At 43.5% G+C, this 16,169-nt stretch overlaps 1 protein-coding gene across 1 annotated transcript; it reads left to right on the top strand.

Annotated features, from left to right (window-relative positions):
* Positions 1-1,726: 1,726 nt before the first annotated feature.
* On the top strand, positions 1,727-15,400 carry LOC117506185 (platelet-derived growth factor receptor beta-like). The gene is made up of 8 exons (XM_034165684.1): positions 1,727-1,850; positions 5,680-5,802; positions 5,878-5,989; positions 6,292-6,391; positions 12,798-12,903; positions 13,112-13,229; positions 14,742-14,874; positions 15,026-15,400. The coding sequence occupies exons 1-8, from the start codon at positions 1,827-1,829 to the stop codon at positions 15,081-15,083; spliced, it is 774 nt and encodes a 257-aa protein (XP_034021575.1). The 5' UTR covers positions 1,727-1,826; the 3' UTR covers positions 15,084-15,400.
* Positions 15,401-16,169: the final 769 nt, after the last annotated feature.

Here is a 16,169-nt window from a genome sequence, read left to right as displayed (position 1 = left end):
CGTCTCTGTTTCTCTCTCTGTCTCTGTCTGTTTCTCTCTGTTTCTTTGTTTCTATCTCTCTCTCTCTGTCTCTCTCTGTTTCTTTGTTTCTATCTCTCTCTCTCTGTCTCTCTCTGTTTCTTTGTTTCTTTCTCTCTCTCTGTCTCTCTCTGTTTCTTTGTTTCTCTCTCTCTCTCTCTGTCTCTCTCTGTGTGTCTCCGTCTCTCTGTGTCTCTCTCTGTCTCTTTCGCTCTCTCTCTCTCTGTCTCTCTCTGTTTCTCTTTCTCTCTCTGTCTCTTTCACTCTCTCTCTCTCTCTGTTTCTCTCTGTTTCTCTCTCTCTGTTTCTCTCTGTCTCTCTCTCTCTCTGTTTCTGTCTCTGTTTCTCTCTTTCTCTTGTCTCTCTGTTTCTCTCTCTGTCTCTCTGTGTCTCTCTCTCTGTCTCTTTCGCTCTCTCTCTCTCTGTCTCTCTCTGTTTCTCTCTCTGTCTCTGTTTCTCTCTGTCTCTGTTTTTCTCTGTTTCTCTCTCTCTGTTTCTCTCTGTCTCTCTGTTTCTCTCTCTCTCTGTTTCTGTCTCTGTTTCTCTCTCGCTCTCTCTCTCTCTCTGTTTGTCTGTTTCTCTCTCTCTCTCTGTTTCTCTCTCTCTCTGTTTCTCTCTCTCTCTGTCTCTCTTTTTCTGTTTCTCTCTCTGTCTCTCTGTTTCTCTCTCTCTCTGTTTCTTTGTTTCTCTCTCTCTCTCTCTGTCTCTTTCGCTCTCTGTGTCTCTGTCTCTCTCTCTGTCTCTCTGTGTCTCTCTCTCTCTCTGTCTCTTTCGCTCTCTGTGTCTCTGTCTCTCTCTCTCTCTCCCTCTCTTTTTCTCTCTCTGTGTCTCTGTCTCTCTGTGTGTGTCTCTGTCTCTCTGTGACTCTCTCTGTCTCTGTCTCTCTGTGTCTCTCTCTGTCTCTGTGTGTGTGTCTCTCTCTCTCTCTCTGTCTCTCTCTCCCTGTCTCTTTCTCTCTTTGTGTCTCTGGCTCTCTCTCTCTCTGTGTCTCTCTCTGTGTCTCTGTCTCTCTCTCTTTCTCTCTCTGTGTCTCTGTCTCTCTCTGTGTCTCTGTCTCTCTCTGTGTCTCTCTCTCTCTCTCTGTCTGTCTCTCCCTCTCTTTCTCTCTCTGGTGCATGCTGGGAGTTTGGGTGTGAGTGAGAGTCACAGGTGAGAGTGTGACGCAGTTCAGGTGAGGTGGCGTTTTTTCTTCCTTTTCTGTTTTTGTTAATTTTCAGTTTATTTGTAAAAAAAAAACAACAAACAATAAAAACTATGACTTTTTTTTTTGTGGACAAAAAACAAACAAACAAAAATCAAACAAACAACAATGACATAAACAACTAAGTGGCCAAAGACACTCAGGCAGTTATGTGCTCTCTGCCTCCCTCTGCTGGTTGAAAAAGAAGTTGTAAGTATATATATAACCCCTGAGACTTGTTGGTGCCGGAGCTTGTCCATCCAAGGATCATATTCCATGGAGTGACGTGGAAGAGTCTGTGACTCCCACTGCATGTGACACCAGTCTGAGGCAGGTCCTTCCCCAGCTGGTACTCATTTACAGATGGGTGGACTGAGACAATCCAGATGACCTGCTGTGTCCAAGAACACTGTCTGGTGTTTAGGAATCAATCCCAGGTCTACATTTTGGTATCCTAGCTACTTATCCCATGGAAGTGCCACACTGCTGATTGGTGGCGGTATGAAATACTAATGTGGGGTTTCCTCCTTTTTCAGACCAGCAGCAGGACTCTGTGGTCCACCTGAGTGAATCCCCTGTCCTCAGTCTGCAGGATCTCCTCAGCTTCTCCTTCCAGGTGGCACAGGCAATGGACTTCCTGTCCTCCAGAAACGTACGATATCAAACTCACTGGTCAATACATTTGTGATTACAATATAACTCATCAATACATGGATCAGTGCACCACTCAAAAAGAAACCCTCAGTTATTCAGCGAGTTAACGAGTCCTATTAGGAGTTCACAGGGCTCTTTAGGACTGCACCTTCTCTTGTCAGTTAAAGGGACCTTGGTTGAGATGCCAGGCTTTGCAGAGATCACAGAGCCTGAGAGAGTCATCAGTTGGGAGTTAAATCCTTCTCTAAAATAGTATTTCCCAACAAAGAACACATGTCCTCCTGGGGTACATGGACTGAATAAAAAAGCATCACATTATTGCAACAAGAAGGTAAACAAGGAATAGTCCATGGGGCAGTAGTCAATTTTGACCTAATCGGTACCATTTAAGAGGACAAAACGACACATATATGGTCAGTGTACCATGACCATGACAAAAAAGTGTATGGTGGTCATCCAGGGGTGTATCTGGTGCATCAGCCAGGTCCGGGTCAAAATTTAAAAATACTCCCATCATATTGAAAACTACACCACATTATTTGTCTGATCATAAAGATTCCAAAAAGGTATAGTCTGGACAATCTGTGACTGAATGTTATGGAGTTATTTGGCAAAAAAATGTGAAAAGGTCCATTTTTTTGAGAATAGAATATTCTAGAATTAGAATAGAATTGAGCCTATATTGCAGTGGTGAGCACAGTTCCACTAATCTGAGAACCGCTAATTATCAAAGCTGATGTTTTCATTATCGGATTAGCTTTTCAGATAACTTTGAAAAGCATCATCGGACCAATTATCTTCCAATAAATTTTCATCTGATAATTCTTAGATTGTGAATATGGTTTTGCAGGTGAAGTGAATCAAGCATTAACAGCTAAAAATCTTTGTTAAGTCTGATATCAAAAATTTCAGCGCTTACCTGTTAAAGGTTTTGTAGTCAAAAAAACTGCTCTATTCTCTGTAAACAGAGGAGAACTGGGGCCTGTACTAAGAAGCGGGGTTACTGGCTTATCAGGGTAACTTCGGGAGTAAGTTGATGACATGTGGAGTAACTTCCCGGTTAACCTGTACTACGAAAGGTGGATAGGTTTTGATCGAGGTATGCTGCCATGGCAATTTATGCTGTGTGCCAAACCTGCTCCGAGCAGGTTATGTTCTCTCTTAGCTTGAGGTTTTCACTTAACCACTCCCTTTATAAGTACCGTCCATCCACCTTCAGTCACTCCGAAGACAATGCCGGCCTACCTGGATGATCCGTTTGATATTGGGGCACAAATTGTGAGGGGCTCTCTTCGCAGGGCGAGGGTTTTTAAAGACTGCCAGAATCCGCTGACTTACCCGGACGATATTCTCTATGAAAGATATAGACTCTCAGCCGAGGGAATTCGTTATCTTTGTCAGCTGATCGGGCCAGACGTTTATAGACGTTGTGACTTGTTATTGTGTTTGTTTTAAATGTCAGAAGCAGCTCAGGTTGCTTATCCAATATTTTCCTGTTTGCTCTACGGTCTCTACTGCCATCGACTGACCAGTAGATATGAATCTTTACTAAAGATTCATATCCTGATTGCCAAGAACTGATTCAAGGTCAAAGGTCAAAGTCAGGAAATGTCTTGGAATATTGGAAAAACTTCTATCTTTAACAATGAATGAATTTTCAAAAATTCATAACTCTATCAAAAATGATGAAATCTCTTTCATATTAGAGAGCGTTATGTAGGATGGTATCCTTTATCCACTGACAAAGTTTGATCTGGATCTGATCCAGATGACACATTTTTGTGACCATTTAAATTTAACATTAAAAACCCCATTTAATATATATTTTACATTATATCTTAATCAAACGTGGTCCAATCACTGTCATATTTGAAAGTATGATGCAGACTGACACTCACTATCATCTGATAAAGTTTGATCCAGATTGCGGATTTTATGGACATTTGAGTTTAATATTGAAAAGCCCATTTGGTGTACACTTTGCATTATATCTCAATCCAGTGTGGCTCAGTCACTCTCATGTTTCTGTTATGGTTTTACCTACACCACCAAAAGGTGATGGAGGTTCCAATTTTATGCCTGTTTGCATATCTTCTAGTTATTAATTGGAAACCAAGTGTCAAAAAGGAATGACACATTGTGCAGAGCAGAGATAACCAGTGTTCTGTGAAAATTATCTGAAAAAGAATTCAGAAACTGAACAAGTTGAAAAAAATCCCCTGACAACACGCACACAAAAAAAAAAAACTTTGATTCAAGTGCGTTGAACTAAATACATCCTTCTGACATTTGATCACATCTAATTTAGGTTATGAAAAGTCACTTCTAACAGGACTTTGACCTTGAAAATTTTTCCAAGATAACTTTTTTTGTGGAATTGGAAACACGTTTTGGCAGAGGCTTGTGCTCTATGAGTGCCCTGCTCTAGTTTGTAAAGGTGATGGGCAGGTTGAGGGATGAGATGAAACAAGAGCCTCCATGGTTCAGAAATGCCTGGAGAGGTGGAGATATGCTCTGGAGAGCAGGGGAATGAAAGTCAATAGCAGCAAGTCTGAGTACATGTGTGTGAATGAGAGGGAGCCCAGTGGAATAGTGCAGTTACAAGGAGTAGAAATGGTGAAAGTAGATGAGTTTAAATACTTGGGGTCAACTGTCCAAAGTAATGGAGAGTGTGGTAGAGAGGTGAAGAAGAGAGTACAGGCAGGGTGGAGTGGGTGGAGAAAGGTGGCAGGAGGGATTTGTGACAGAAGGACATCAGCAAGAGTGAAGGAGAAAGTTTACAAGACAGTAGTGAGACCAGCTATGTTGTACGGTTTAGAGACGGTAGAATGAACAAAAAGACAGGAGACAGAGCTGAAGATGTTGAGATTCTCTTTGGGAGTGATGAGGATGGACAGGATTAGGAATAAACATATCAGAGGGACAGCTCAGGGGGTTGGTTTGGAGACAAAGTCAGAGAGGTGAGATTGAGATGGTTTGGATATGTGCAGAGGAGCGACCCAGGGTATATAGGGAGAAGGATGCTGAGGATGGAGCCACCAGGCAGGAGGAGAAGAGGGAGACCAAAGAGGAGGTTTATGGATGTGCTGAGGGAGGACATGCAGGTGGTCTGTGAGACAGGCGAAGACACAGAGGTCACGATTGATTTGCTGTGGTGCCCCCTAATGGGAGCAGCCAGAAGCAGATGGTTATAAACCAGCCAGCACCAAGCCACAACTGCCATCTCAAAATTTAAGAAAAATACAACTATTCGGTTGTTTGAGAGCAAATGAGTTTTCAGTATCTACACAGAGACACTGCTGTCCACAAAGGGAGGGCAAGAAGAACAAGTACCTTTGCTAAATGGCTGCTGATTTGTGTCTGGACAAAGTCATCATGTGTTCACAGGAAAGGTAATGTGTGGAGGAAGTGAGGAGATCAGTGGAATTAAGTTATGTGCTCACATTTTTTGATCTGGGTCAGAACTGTTGCAGCTACAATTAAAGACATGGAGACAAGCAGAAAACAAACTCTGATCACACGTCTCTGAACCTGCAGAGCATCAACGAGATCAAGTCATTACCACACAAAAGAACAAAAAGTTGTTTTTTTTCAACTATGGACTCTGTTTTTTTCTGTTTGTCTGTTTGTTTAGAAATTCTTATAAAACTTGTAAAAACCTTGTAACTGTTCGTTTGGTCGTAGCAGCAGGTCACCCCTCTGAGTCTGGTCTGTTGGAAGTACAGAAGAGAAACTCTGCTGGATAGAATTTCTGGGTGCTGCACTGATTTAGAGATTTGATGGGACTGAGTCCTGTATCGTCCTGCTCACACCTTTGTGTCCCAAAGTGCGTCCACAGAGACCTGGCAGCCAGGAATGTTCTGGTGTGTGAGGGAAAACTGGTGAAGATCGGTGACTTTGGCCTGGCCAGGGACCTCTTCAAGGACCAGGACTATGTCCCAAAGGGAAAAGTGAGTGAAGCAGTCCAGTTCTCCTCAGTAGGTCTGACTCAGCGTGGGTATCACATACTTTCTTTTTGTTGTCAGGGTTTCCTTCCAGTGAAGTGGATGGCTCCAGAAAGCATTTTCCAGAACATTTACAGCTGTCAGAGTGATGTCTGGTCCTACGGAGTCCTGCTGTGGGAAATCTTCTCCCTGGGTAAGTGTCATGACACGGCCCATGCTGACACAAACCAGGACTACATGGAACTTTAAATTATGGAAAGAATATAAGGAGAGAGCTACCTGAATGGTTTGAGCTCAGGCCATAGAACAAGTTGTCCACAACCTCAAAGCTTTGTTGAGGTCAATCTCCAGTCCCCAAAAACTGTTTAACCTTGAACAGCTGTATGTGCCACGTGTCTCAATATCACACACATTATGTGAAGAGAGAAAAACATCATCACGGAGCTCAGGGTCACTCTTGTCCATGTTCAGGTTTTCGTCTTTCTTTGGTCCCAGGTGCAAGTCCATACCCTGACCTCCCCATGACCCAGGAGTTTTACGTCAGGCTGAAGAGGGGCTACCGTATGAGCTGTCCTGACTACGCAACGCGCAGCATGTATGACATCTGACCCGTCCACAAACACAAATACTAGCTTCTATGCTAATACCTGATAGCAAGTGCAAAGTGCAGCTGAGACACACAAAGCTAACAGGCACCCACCGCAGTTCGATTCCCTGTCAAACAAGAACAAAGTCACTAAAGTCTCTTGGACAAGGTTCGTAACCCCAAGTTACTCCCAGTAATCAGTTCAAGCGCCTTGTATAGCCGCACATTAACATCAGTTTGTGTGTGTGTGCGTGTGTGTGAGAGAGAGGCATCGCTGTAAGGTGCTTAGAGTGTTTACAGCAGATGAACAATGCTGGAAAAATGCAGTACATTGTGTCACAGACACAGGTCCTCCAGTCTTGAGGGCCATAACACCTGGAGAAGGACAAGGACATGCCCATGTTTCTCACTTTTCTTTAATTTGGCTGTGAATGTTCCACACACTTCTTGTGCACACAGCAGAACACTTGGACCAACTGCCACTCATACAACCACAAAATAAAATACTGACACTGGCTTGGGATGTTATTTGCACCAGTTCTAAATCAGCTGCCCTGCGTGAAGAGGGGGTCCCGGCAGGCACTATACGTAGCTGGGGAGATCCACATGAAGGGCCTGGGATGCGTCCAAAGTTGTACCCCCCGACTGGGGCCCCAACCTGCCCTCTGACACAACACCAGGCATTCATCATTCACATCTGGCCCACCGTTCATCAGAGTAGTGGCTGCAACATGCCCACTACATCCGTTTCACGGATTGGAATGGTGTTTTCATCACTGTCCAGCCCACCTTTCACCGCTCTGTGGAAGTCCCTCGGCACTCATAGAGGACTGCCAGAGCCTCCGGACAATACGCCGTTTCACATATTGAGATGAGGGACAAAAACTTTAAGACGCACATAAACTCCAACACTGAGCGCACTCTCCTCCAGAACTTGTATTCTTCTGGGTCTGGTGAATGTGGGGGGAGATGTGTAGTGGCCATGCTCCACCTTTTGGACGCAAGTCACCATAAGCAGCCTCAGCCAATTGTCTGTTGTCCTGCAGACAAAGTGTCCCACGTTTACATAACAGTGATCACTCCAAGCTCTACCGTGCACATTAATGTCTGTTGACAGAAGTCCTGCTCAGGTGGCAACCGGTTGTCCATTCTTGCTTTATATATGTGTTAATGCTCTTTCATGTCCCACATTCGGCCGCGGGTGTTAACACGATGATGTGCAATGTGTATTACCTGAGAATCAAGCCTTTTGGCCTCTTTCCCACTGCGCAGAGAGAAACTGAAATGACATCTTTTCAAGGTCATTTTTGCACTTCCAATTCTTATCAACTGAAGGTGCAGACTGTGACACCACATGACATCTTTTTTGTGATGTCTTCCGTATGTCCAGTGTTGACGTTCCCAGGACCTCCGGTTTGAAAAAAAAACAAAAAAAAAAACACAAGGGTATACATGTATTCTAGGGGTTTTCATAAAGTTTACAGTCTTCAACAAAATTATATAATTTTATACCATTTTTCTTCTTCATGAATTTAGCTAAATTAAAGAATAGACAAAGTTTTTTGTGAAAACACTGGAGTTTGGTTTAGACTTTGTAAATTTGTTTTTGTGAATGAACAATTTCCCCATCATTAATTAAACATTCAGAGCTAAATCTTGCAGTCTATCATCTACAGCTATACCAAATAAGACATTCTCTTTGCTCAGCTGAGACGGAGATGCAAATTTTGATGGACACCAGAAACGGAAGTCCTCCCAGAAAACATTAACAAATACACAATCAAAAAACAAGTGATCATCAGTCTCACAGAAGGTGTAATAATTCTCTTCAAAACCAAATCAACATCTCAGAAATTCTTTGGAAGGATATATGCCTGATGATGGCCATTGGCCAAAACGTTGCTTGATTAAATTCACCTATGTGTTGCAAGCAAGGCAGTGTGCGAGAGTCTTTTTGTTTTCTTGTTCAGCAGCCTATGTGCCCTCTCTTATGCACCTGTCACCAAGGGATGTGCGAAGTTATTTAATTTTTCACAATATAATCTAATGACAAATTTTGCTATGTAGACTTTCCTCTGTCAAATTTCAGAGTGGGCGGTGCCCTCACATCCCCTATTGACAAACTGCCACTGCAGTGGCTTAAAAAATGCACTTCAAAAACACTTCAGGTGACAAGAATTGGATGTGCAGAAATTACCTTGAAAAGACGTTTCAACGTGTCTCTGTGCATTAAGAAATGGCGTTGATGTCCTACACCTTTGTCAGACATCTCCCTACCATCCAAAAAGGTGATCTAGTCCAAGGTTCAAATCTTTAAGCATACACTGACGTCCAAATGGAGTCATAGTTGGACGTCCAAATAGTGGACCTACTTTGCACGTCATTTAGAAGTCCAGAATTGGTCTTGGACCGATGGATGCAATATAAACATGATCTGCACGTCCATAAGACGTGTAATGTTTAGTGGGTTGATGTAGCTCCTGTCTTGGCCTGTGTGTCAGTTGACAATACTGCAACCCCTAGCAATAATTATGGAATCACCGGTCTCGGAGGATGTTCATTCAGTTGTTTAATTTTGTAGAAAAAAAGCAGATCACAGACATGACACAAAACTAAAGTCATTTCAAATGGCAACTTTCTGGCTTTAAGAAACACTATAAGAAATCAGAAAAAAAAAATTGTGGCAGTCAGTAACGGTTACTTTTTTAGACCAAGCAGAAGGAAAAAAATATGGACTCACTCAATTCTGAGGAATAAATTATGGAATCACCCTGTAAATTTTCATCCCCAAAACTAACACCTGCATCAAATCAGATCTGCTTGTTAGTCTGCATCTAAAAAGGAGTGATCACACCTTGGAGAGCTGTTGCACCAAGTGGACTGACATGAATCATGGTTCCAACATGAGAGATGTCAATTGAAACAAAATAGAGGATTATCAAACTCTTAAAAGAGGGTAAATCATCACGCAATGTTGCAAAAGATGTTGGTTGTTCACAGTCAGCTGTGTCTAAAGTCTGGACCAAATACAAGCAACATGGGAAGGTTGTTAAAGGCAAACATACTGGTAGACCAAGGAAGACATCAAAGCGTCAAAACAGAAAACTTAAAGCAATATGTCTCAAAAATCGAAAATGCACAACAAAACAAATAAGGAACGAATGGGAGGAAACTGGAGTCAACGTCTGTGACAGAACTGTAAGACACCGCCTAAAGGAAATGGGATTTACATACATAAAAGCTAAACGAAAGCCATCATTAACACCTAAACAGAAAAAACAAGGTTACAATGGGCTATGGAAAAGCAATCGTGGACTGTGGATGACTGGATGAAAGTCATATTCAGTGATGAATCTCGAATCTGCATTGGGCAAGGTGATGATGCTGGAACTTTTGTTTGGTGCTGTTCCAATGAGATTTATAAGGATGACTGCCTGATGAGAACATGTAAATTTCCACAGTCATTGATGATATGGGGCTGCATGTCATGTAAAGGCACTGGGGAGATGGCTGTCATTACATCATCAATAAATGCACAAGTTTACGTTGATATTTTGGACACTTTTCTTATCCCATCAATTGAAAGGATGTTTGGGGATGATGAAATCATTTTTCAAGATGATAATGCATCTTGCCATAGAGCAAAAACTGTGACAACATTCCTTGCAAAAAGACACATAGGGTCAATGTCATGGCCTGCAAATAGTCCGGATCTTAATCCAATTGAAAATCTTTGGTGGAAGTTGAAGAAAATGGTCCATGACAAGGCTCCAACCTGCAAAGCTGATCTGGCAACAGCAATCAGAGGTGGTGCAACAAAATACTAGTGATGTGTTGGAGCATTCTTTTGTTTTTCATGATTCCATAATTTTTTCCTGATTTCTTATAGTGTTTCTTAAAGCTAGAAAGTTGCCATTTGAAATGACTTTAGTTTTGTGTCATGTCTGTGATCTGCTTTTTTTCTACAAAATTAAACAACTGAATGAACGTCCTCTGAGGCCGGTGATTCCATAATTTTTGCCAGGGGTTGTATTCCCTGACAAGCTGTTTCACACATTGATCGCCGGTCCTTTGTTCTGCTCAGTGAATTCTATGCAAACAATACGCTGTCTCACACGCCAGGGGTTTCCTGCTTCATTGCTTATTACATTCAACAACAATATAAACACAACACTTTTGTTTTTGCTCCCATTTTTTATGAACTGATCTCAAAGATTTAAAACATTTTCTGTACACACAAAAGACAGATTTCTGTCAAATATTGTTGACAGATCTGTCTAAATCTGTGTCAGTGAGGACTTCTTTGCCCAGATGATCCATCCCACCTCACAGGTGTGACATATGAAGATGCTGATTAGACAGCATGATTATTGGACAGATGTGCCTTAGGCTGGCCACAATGAAAGGCCACTCTGAAATGTGCAGTTTCACTTTATTCGGGGTGGGGGTCAGAAAACCAGTCAGTATCTGGTGTGACGACCATTTGCATCACAGTACAGCACACCTCCTTCACATAGAGTTGATCAGCAGCCAGCCACCATCGAATGTGAGCGTTTGTTCACTCAAGTCGGTTACGACGATAAAGTGCCGTTGGGTCGAGACCCTGATGAGGACGATGAGCAGCAGATGAGCTTCCATGAGATGGTTTCTGAGAGTTTGTGCAGAAATTCTTTGGTTCTGGAAGCCGATTGTTGCAGCAGCTGTCCGGGTCGCTGGTCTCAGACCATCTTGGAGGTGAACATGCTGGATGTGGAGGTCCTGGCTTGATGTGGTTACACGTGGTCTGTGGTTGTGAGGCTGGTTGGATGTGCTGCCAAATTTTCTGAAACGCCTTTGGAGACAGCTTATAGTAGAGAAATGAGCATTCAATTGACAGGCAACAGCTCTGGTGGACATTCCTGCAGTCAGCATGCTAACTGCATGGTCCCTCAAAACTTGTGACATCTGTGGCGTTGTACTGTGTGATATAACTGAACATTTTAGAGTGGCCTTTCATTGTGGCCAGCCTAAGGCACATCTGTCCAATAATCATGCTGTCTAATCAGCATCTTGATCTGCCACACCTGTGAAGTGGGATGGATTATCTGGGCAAAGTAGAAGTGCTCATGAACACAGATTTAGACAGATCTGTCAACAATATTTTAATCTACTGTATTTTAACTTTATTTTATTTTTATACTTTATCTGATGTGCAGCACTTTGGTAACCTTGTTGTTTCTTAAAATGTGCTATACAAATAAAGGTGGATTGGATTGGAATACAACCCCAATTCCAATGAAGTTGGGATGTTGTGTAAAATGTAAATAAAAACAGAATACAATGATTTTCAACCTATATTCAATTGAATACACCACAAAGATATTTAATTTAATGTTCAAACTGATAAACTTTATTGTTTTTGTGCAAATATTTGCTCATTTTGAAATGGATGCCTGCAACATGTTTCAAAAAAGCTGGGACAGAGCAACAAAAGACTGGGAAAGTTGATGAATGCTCAAAGAACACCTGTTTGGAAACAGGTGAGTGTTATGATTGGGTATAAAAGGAGCATCCCCAAAAGTCTCATATATAATATATATATATATATATATATATATATATATATATGCACAATGACAATACAGGCTCTGTTCTGTTCTATATTTTCTCTGCATGCAGCACACGATGTGCACGTGATGAAGCAGGTGCTCCAAAGGCACAGTGAGCGTCTCCCAAACACGTCTTTTTATGCTTCCTTGCTTGAAAAAAATGTCCGAAAAGTCCTTTTCCACAGCCTGCGTTCACACAGGACAAACAGATGCTGAGGTCATTTTTATGGATTGTTTTCCAGAAACTTAAAGGTGCCGGGATATGTCCTGGCAGTGTGTACAGCGGCAGGAGTCTGAGCGTGGATTCTGAACATGTCCAGAATACACTTTTCACCCCACACTGCTCTCTGTTTTTTTAAGTTGAGCCAGTTTGGCTGAAATGGACCCCACAACTCCACAAATTAGTGCAGCAGTGCAGTGTTTCACTGCATCCATGGAACTGCCTTGGGTTCTGGATGGCAGTCACCCAGGCAGGCAACCAGTCCATCCTCATATCTCTACAAGCAGCCAGGTGAAACATGAGTGTGGCCATGGCCTTCTTCAGCCGCTGGGTCCTCAGCACTGACCCACCCACACTGAGTCAGAATGCTACGTGTTAAGAATTGGCCACCGGGCATCATTATATTAACTAACGTTTAACTGTTGAACTCGGTGCTGGTGCTAGTGTGAGCAAGCTAACGTCCTTCAGCTGATGCTAGCTTTCCTCCTGCACTACTAGCATTAGCATGCTATAAATGTATTTATATTGGGCCTTTAAAGGGGTTCACACAGGAAAGCAAAGGCCTTCAAAGAGAAGAATGGTGATTTCAGGGTCCTTTCCCCCTCAGATATGAGCTGATGATGCAGTGCTGGGATGAGGATCCTCAGTCCAGACCCACTTTCCCGTCCGTGGTCCTCTCACTGAGCAACATGTTGACTAACGACTACAAGGAGGTACCAACTTCCACCGTGAACTATAAGAACACAGAACACAGACTCTAAAAGCTCTTTAATAAGTGACTTTGGCCACGTTGTAACTGTCAGGAGCAAACTGAGTGAGATTCTTTAGAAACTGTGCTTATTGAGACTGAACAGTCCAGACTGAAATATCCTGTTTGTATTTTGGGCAGTTTTACTGTAACTAAACCTGGTTGGTTGTCAGCTTTACTTCCAGCTGTTGGAGAACTTTGTGAATGGAGATTCTCCAGCCGTGATCCGATCCAGATTGAATCCAAACAGATCTTCTGACAAAAAGACTGAGAGACGAATGGAGGAGGAAGGTACCTCTTATTATTTAAAAAGAGATAATTAATTACTGACAGCAACTGAATACATTCAATCAGTGAACCAGGGAGTGACAGAGCATAAACCAGTCAGCAGAACAGGGAGTGACAGAGAGTAAACCAGTCAGCAGAACATGGAGCGACAGAGTGTAAACCAGTCAGCAGAACAGGGAGTGACAGAGCATAAACCAGTCAGCAGAACAGGGAGTGACAGAGAGTAAACCAGTCAGCAGAACAGGGAGTGACAGAGTGTTATCCAGTCAGTAAAAGAGGGAGCGACAGAGTGCAAACCAGTCAGCGAACCAGGGAGTGACAGAGAGTAAACCAGTCAGCAGAACAGAGAGTGACAGAGAGTAAACCAGTCAGCAGAACAGGGAGTGACAGAGTGCAAACCAGTCAGCAGAACAGGGAGTGACAGAGCATAAACCAATCAGCAAACCAGGGAGTGATGGAGTGTAAACCAGTCAGCAGAACAGGGAGTGACAGAGTGTAAACCAGTCAGCAGAACAAGGAGTGACAGAGCATAAACCAGTCAGCAAACCAGGGAGTGATGGAGCGTAAACCGGTCAGCAAACCAGGGAGCGACAGAGTGTAAACCAGTCAGCAGAACAGGGAGTGACAGACCGTAAACCAGTCAGCAAAACAGGGAGCGGCAGAGTGTAAACCAGTCAGTGAACCAGGAAGTGACAGAACATAAACCAGTCAGTAAAACAGGGAGTGACAGGGTGTAAACCAGTCAGTAAAACAGGGAGCGACAGAGTATAAACCAGTCAGTAAAAGAGGCAGCGACAGAGTGTAAACCAGTCAGTAAAACAGGCAGGGTCAGAGTGTAAACCGGTCAGCGAACCGGGAAGTGACAAACTCTAAACCTGTCAGTAAAACGGAGTAACAGAGAGTAAGCCAGTCAATAAAACAGGCAGCGACAGAGTGTAAACCAGTCAGCGAACCAGGACATGACAGAGCGTAAACCAGTCAGTAAAACAGGGAGCGACAGAGTGTAAACCAGTCAGTAAAACAGGCAGCGACAGAGCGTAAACCAGTCAGCAAAACAGGGAGTGACAGAGCGTAAACCAGTGAGCAAAACAGGGAGTGACAGAGCGTAAACCAGTCAGTGAAACAGGGAGTGACAGAGCGTAAACCAGTGAGCAAAACAGGGAGTGACAGAGTGTAAACCAGTCAGTGAAACAGGGAGTGACAGAGCGTAAACCAGTCACAAAGGAATAATGCCTGACGGGTTTTCAGTGGTGGAACGGCACGCAATCTAAAAAAAGATCTTGTCAGTCGAGCAGAGAGTGACACAGAGCTCAGAGGGAATAAAACAGACGTACAACAGAATCTACTCTTGGTTTGACTGTGCAATACCTGGAGTGAAGATGGACGTGATGTGAGAGGTAAAACAGGGTCCAGACTTTAGGAGTGTCAGAGATCTGTCATTTTTAAATCTGAGTCAGCATGGACATTTAAGACACATTGGGACCTTCTTTCCATTGGCACCTCCCACTGTTACAGGAGATGGTGGCCCTCAGGTTGGACTGCACCTGTCTCAGGAGAACTCAGAGGAGGCCGGCCCCTCCAGCAGCACTTCCATCGTTACTGATGTTTCTGTTGAACCCAGCAGTGGTCCTGTGCTGGACACAGTGAGGTGAGGACAATGTCCACCAGTTTGTCTTGGTTTGATTCTTTACAAATAATTTCATCAAAGTAAAACTGAACTCAGATTGATGCTTTTTTGTTGTTCTTGTTGTTGTTTTAATGTGCACGTGCTCCTTCAACATCAGTCTGGTTTCTTTCAGCCCTCAGATGTACGATTCTGTCCTGGACATCAAATCCCATGATGCACCACTGGTGTAGGAAGTGACATCATCACAAGGTGGACCAGAGGAAGAGAAGAACCACCTGTGAAAGATTCCGTTCATGTTGCTGACTGACAGGTGGCGCTGTGGGTTTATGTGGCGCTGTCCTGCCACAGCGCCACCTGCCAGGCAGATGGCATTTGACAACACATGAAGCATTTTTAAAAGCAGTTTTTAAATGTTAAACAAGTTACCTTCATTCATAAAATGCAGCTTCAGCTACAATCAAAGGTCGATGTATAAAAATGGCCGAAGAATTCGGATGTAAATATTTTCAGATTAAAGCTGCTTTAAGTCATGTGACCATAAAGACGATGTTGGTGTCCAGTTACTTATTGACCTGAAAGTGGCCAAAATGTCAGTTATACCCCGTCACACTACGAATGAGCCCGAATGCCAAACCAATGAGGATTCAAGCCACAGTTAGGCAAAGTTGAGCTGCATTCGAACCCCTCACACAGCAGTCGGCACATTTGTGCAGCCAGAGCACATGCAATCCGGTGTCGCGCTCGTGTTGGAAAACAATCACACAGCGGTCGAGGTGTCATCAATCTGTGCGCAATATGAAGCATTCAGAGAGCGTTCGAGGAGCTGCTTGAATTGTTTGAGCATGGCGACTCCTGGCTGAATGTCGCTACCTTGCCTGCACGCGCCACCCTGTCACACTAGAGCACGAATGAGCCCGAATGCTGCGCGCATGAACATTCAAACTACAGTTGGGTGAATTTGAGCTGCATCCAAAAACCTTGCACAGTATTTGTGAGTGCATGACACAGTCAAGCACAATCACGTGGCCAGATCAAATATAGTGCACGTGCACACCACTGTTGAGCTGAAATCAAACTGTAGAAACATTGAACAGTGGTCGATGTACAGTCGTACCGCTGTCTAAATGCATTTGAATTGGCAACTCAACAGCATTCTGACTGGGATCGGACGACATGCCGCAATGGCCAGCCAATGCACACCCCGGCCCAATGTCCTGTGTGTGCCACAAATGAGGTGGATTGCTCCTGAGTGCCCCCAGAATGTCCCACGTGGGGGCCAACTGCAACATGAATGGCATCTGAATGTCCCCAGCGGC

The sequence above is a fragment of the Thalassophryne amazonica genome, unplaced genomic scaffold (assembly GCF_902500255.1).
Source record: "Thalassophryne amazonica unplaced genomic scaffold, fThaAma1.1, whole genome shotgun sequence".
In the NCBI taxonomy this organism is placed as follows: domain Eukaryota; kingdom Metazoa; phylum Chordata; class Actinopteri; order Batrachoidiformes; family Batrachoididae; genus Thalassophryne; species Thalassophryne amazonica.
The sequence above is the reverse complement of the archived record's forward strand: the minus strand, read 5'-3'. Positions and strand labels throughout refer to the sequence as shown.

Excerpts from the sequence above, each read along its gene's own strand:
- LOC117506185 (XM_034165684.1), top strand. The coding sequence starts at position 1,827 with ATGGACTTCCTGTCCTCCAGAAAC. Across the intron at positions 1,851-5,679 it reads ACTTCCTGTCCTCCAGAAAC|TGCGTCCACAGAGACCTGGC; the intron begins GTACGATATCAA and ends TGTGTCCCAAAG. Across the intron at positions 5,803-5,877 it reads ACTATGTCCCAAAGGGAAAA|GGTTTCCTTCCAGTGAAGTG; the intron begins GTGAGTGAAGCA and ends TTTTGTTGTCAG.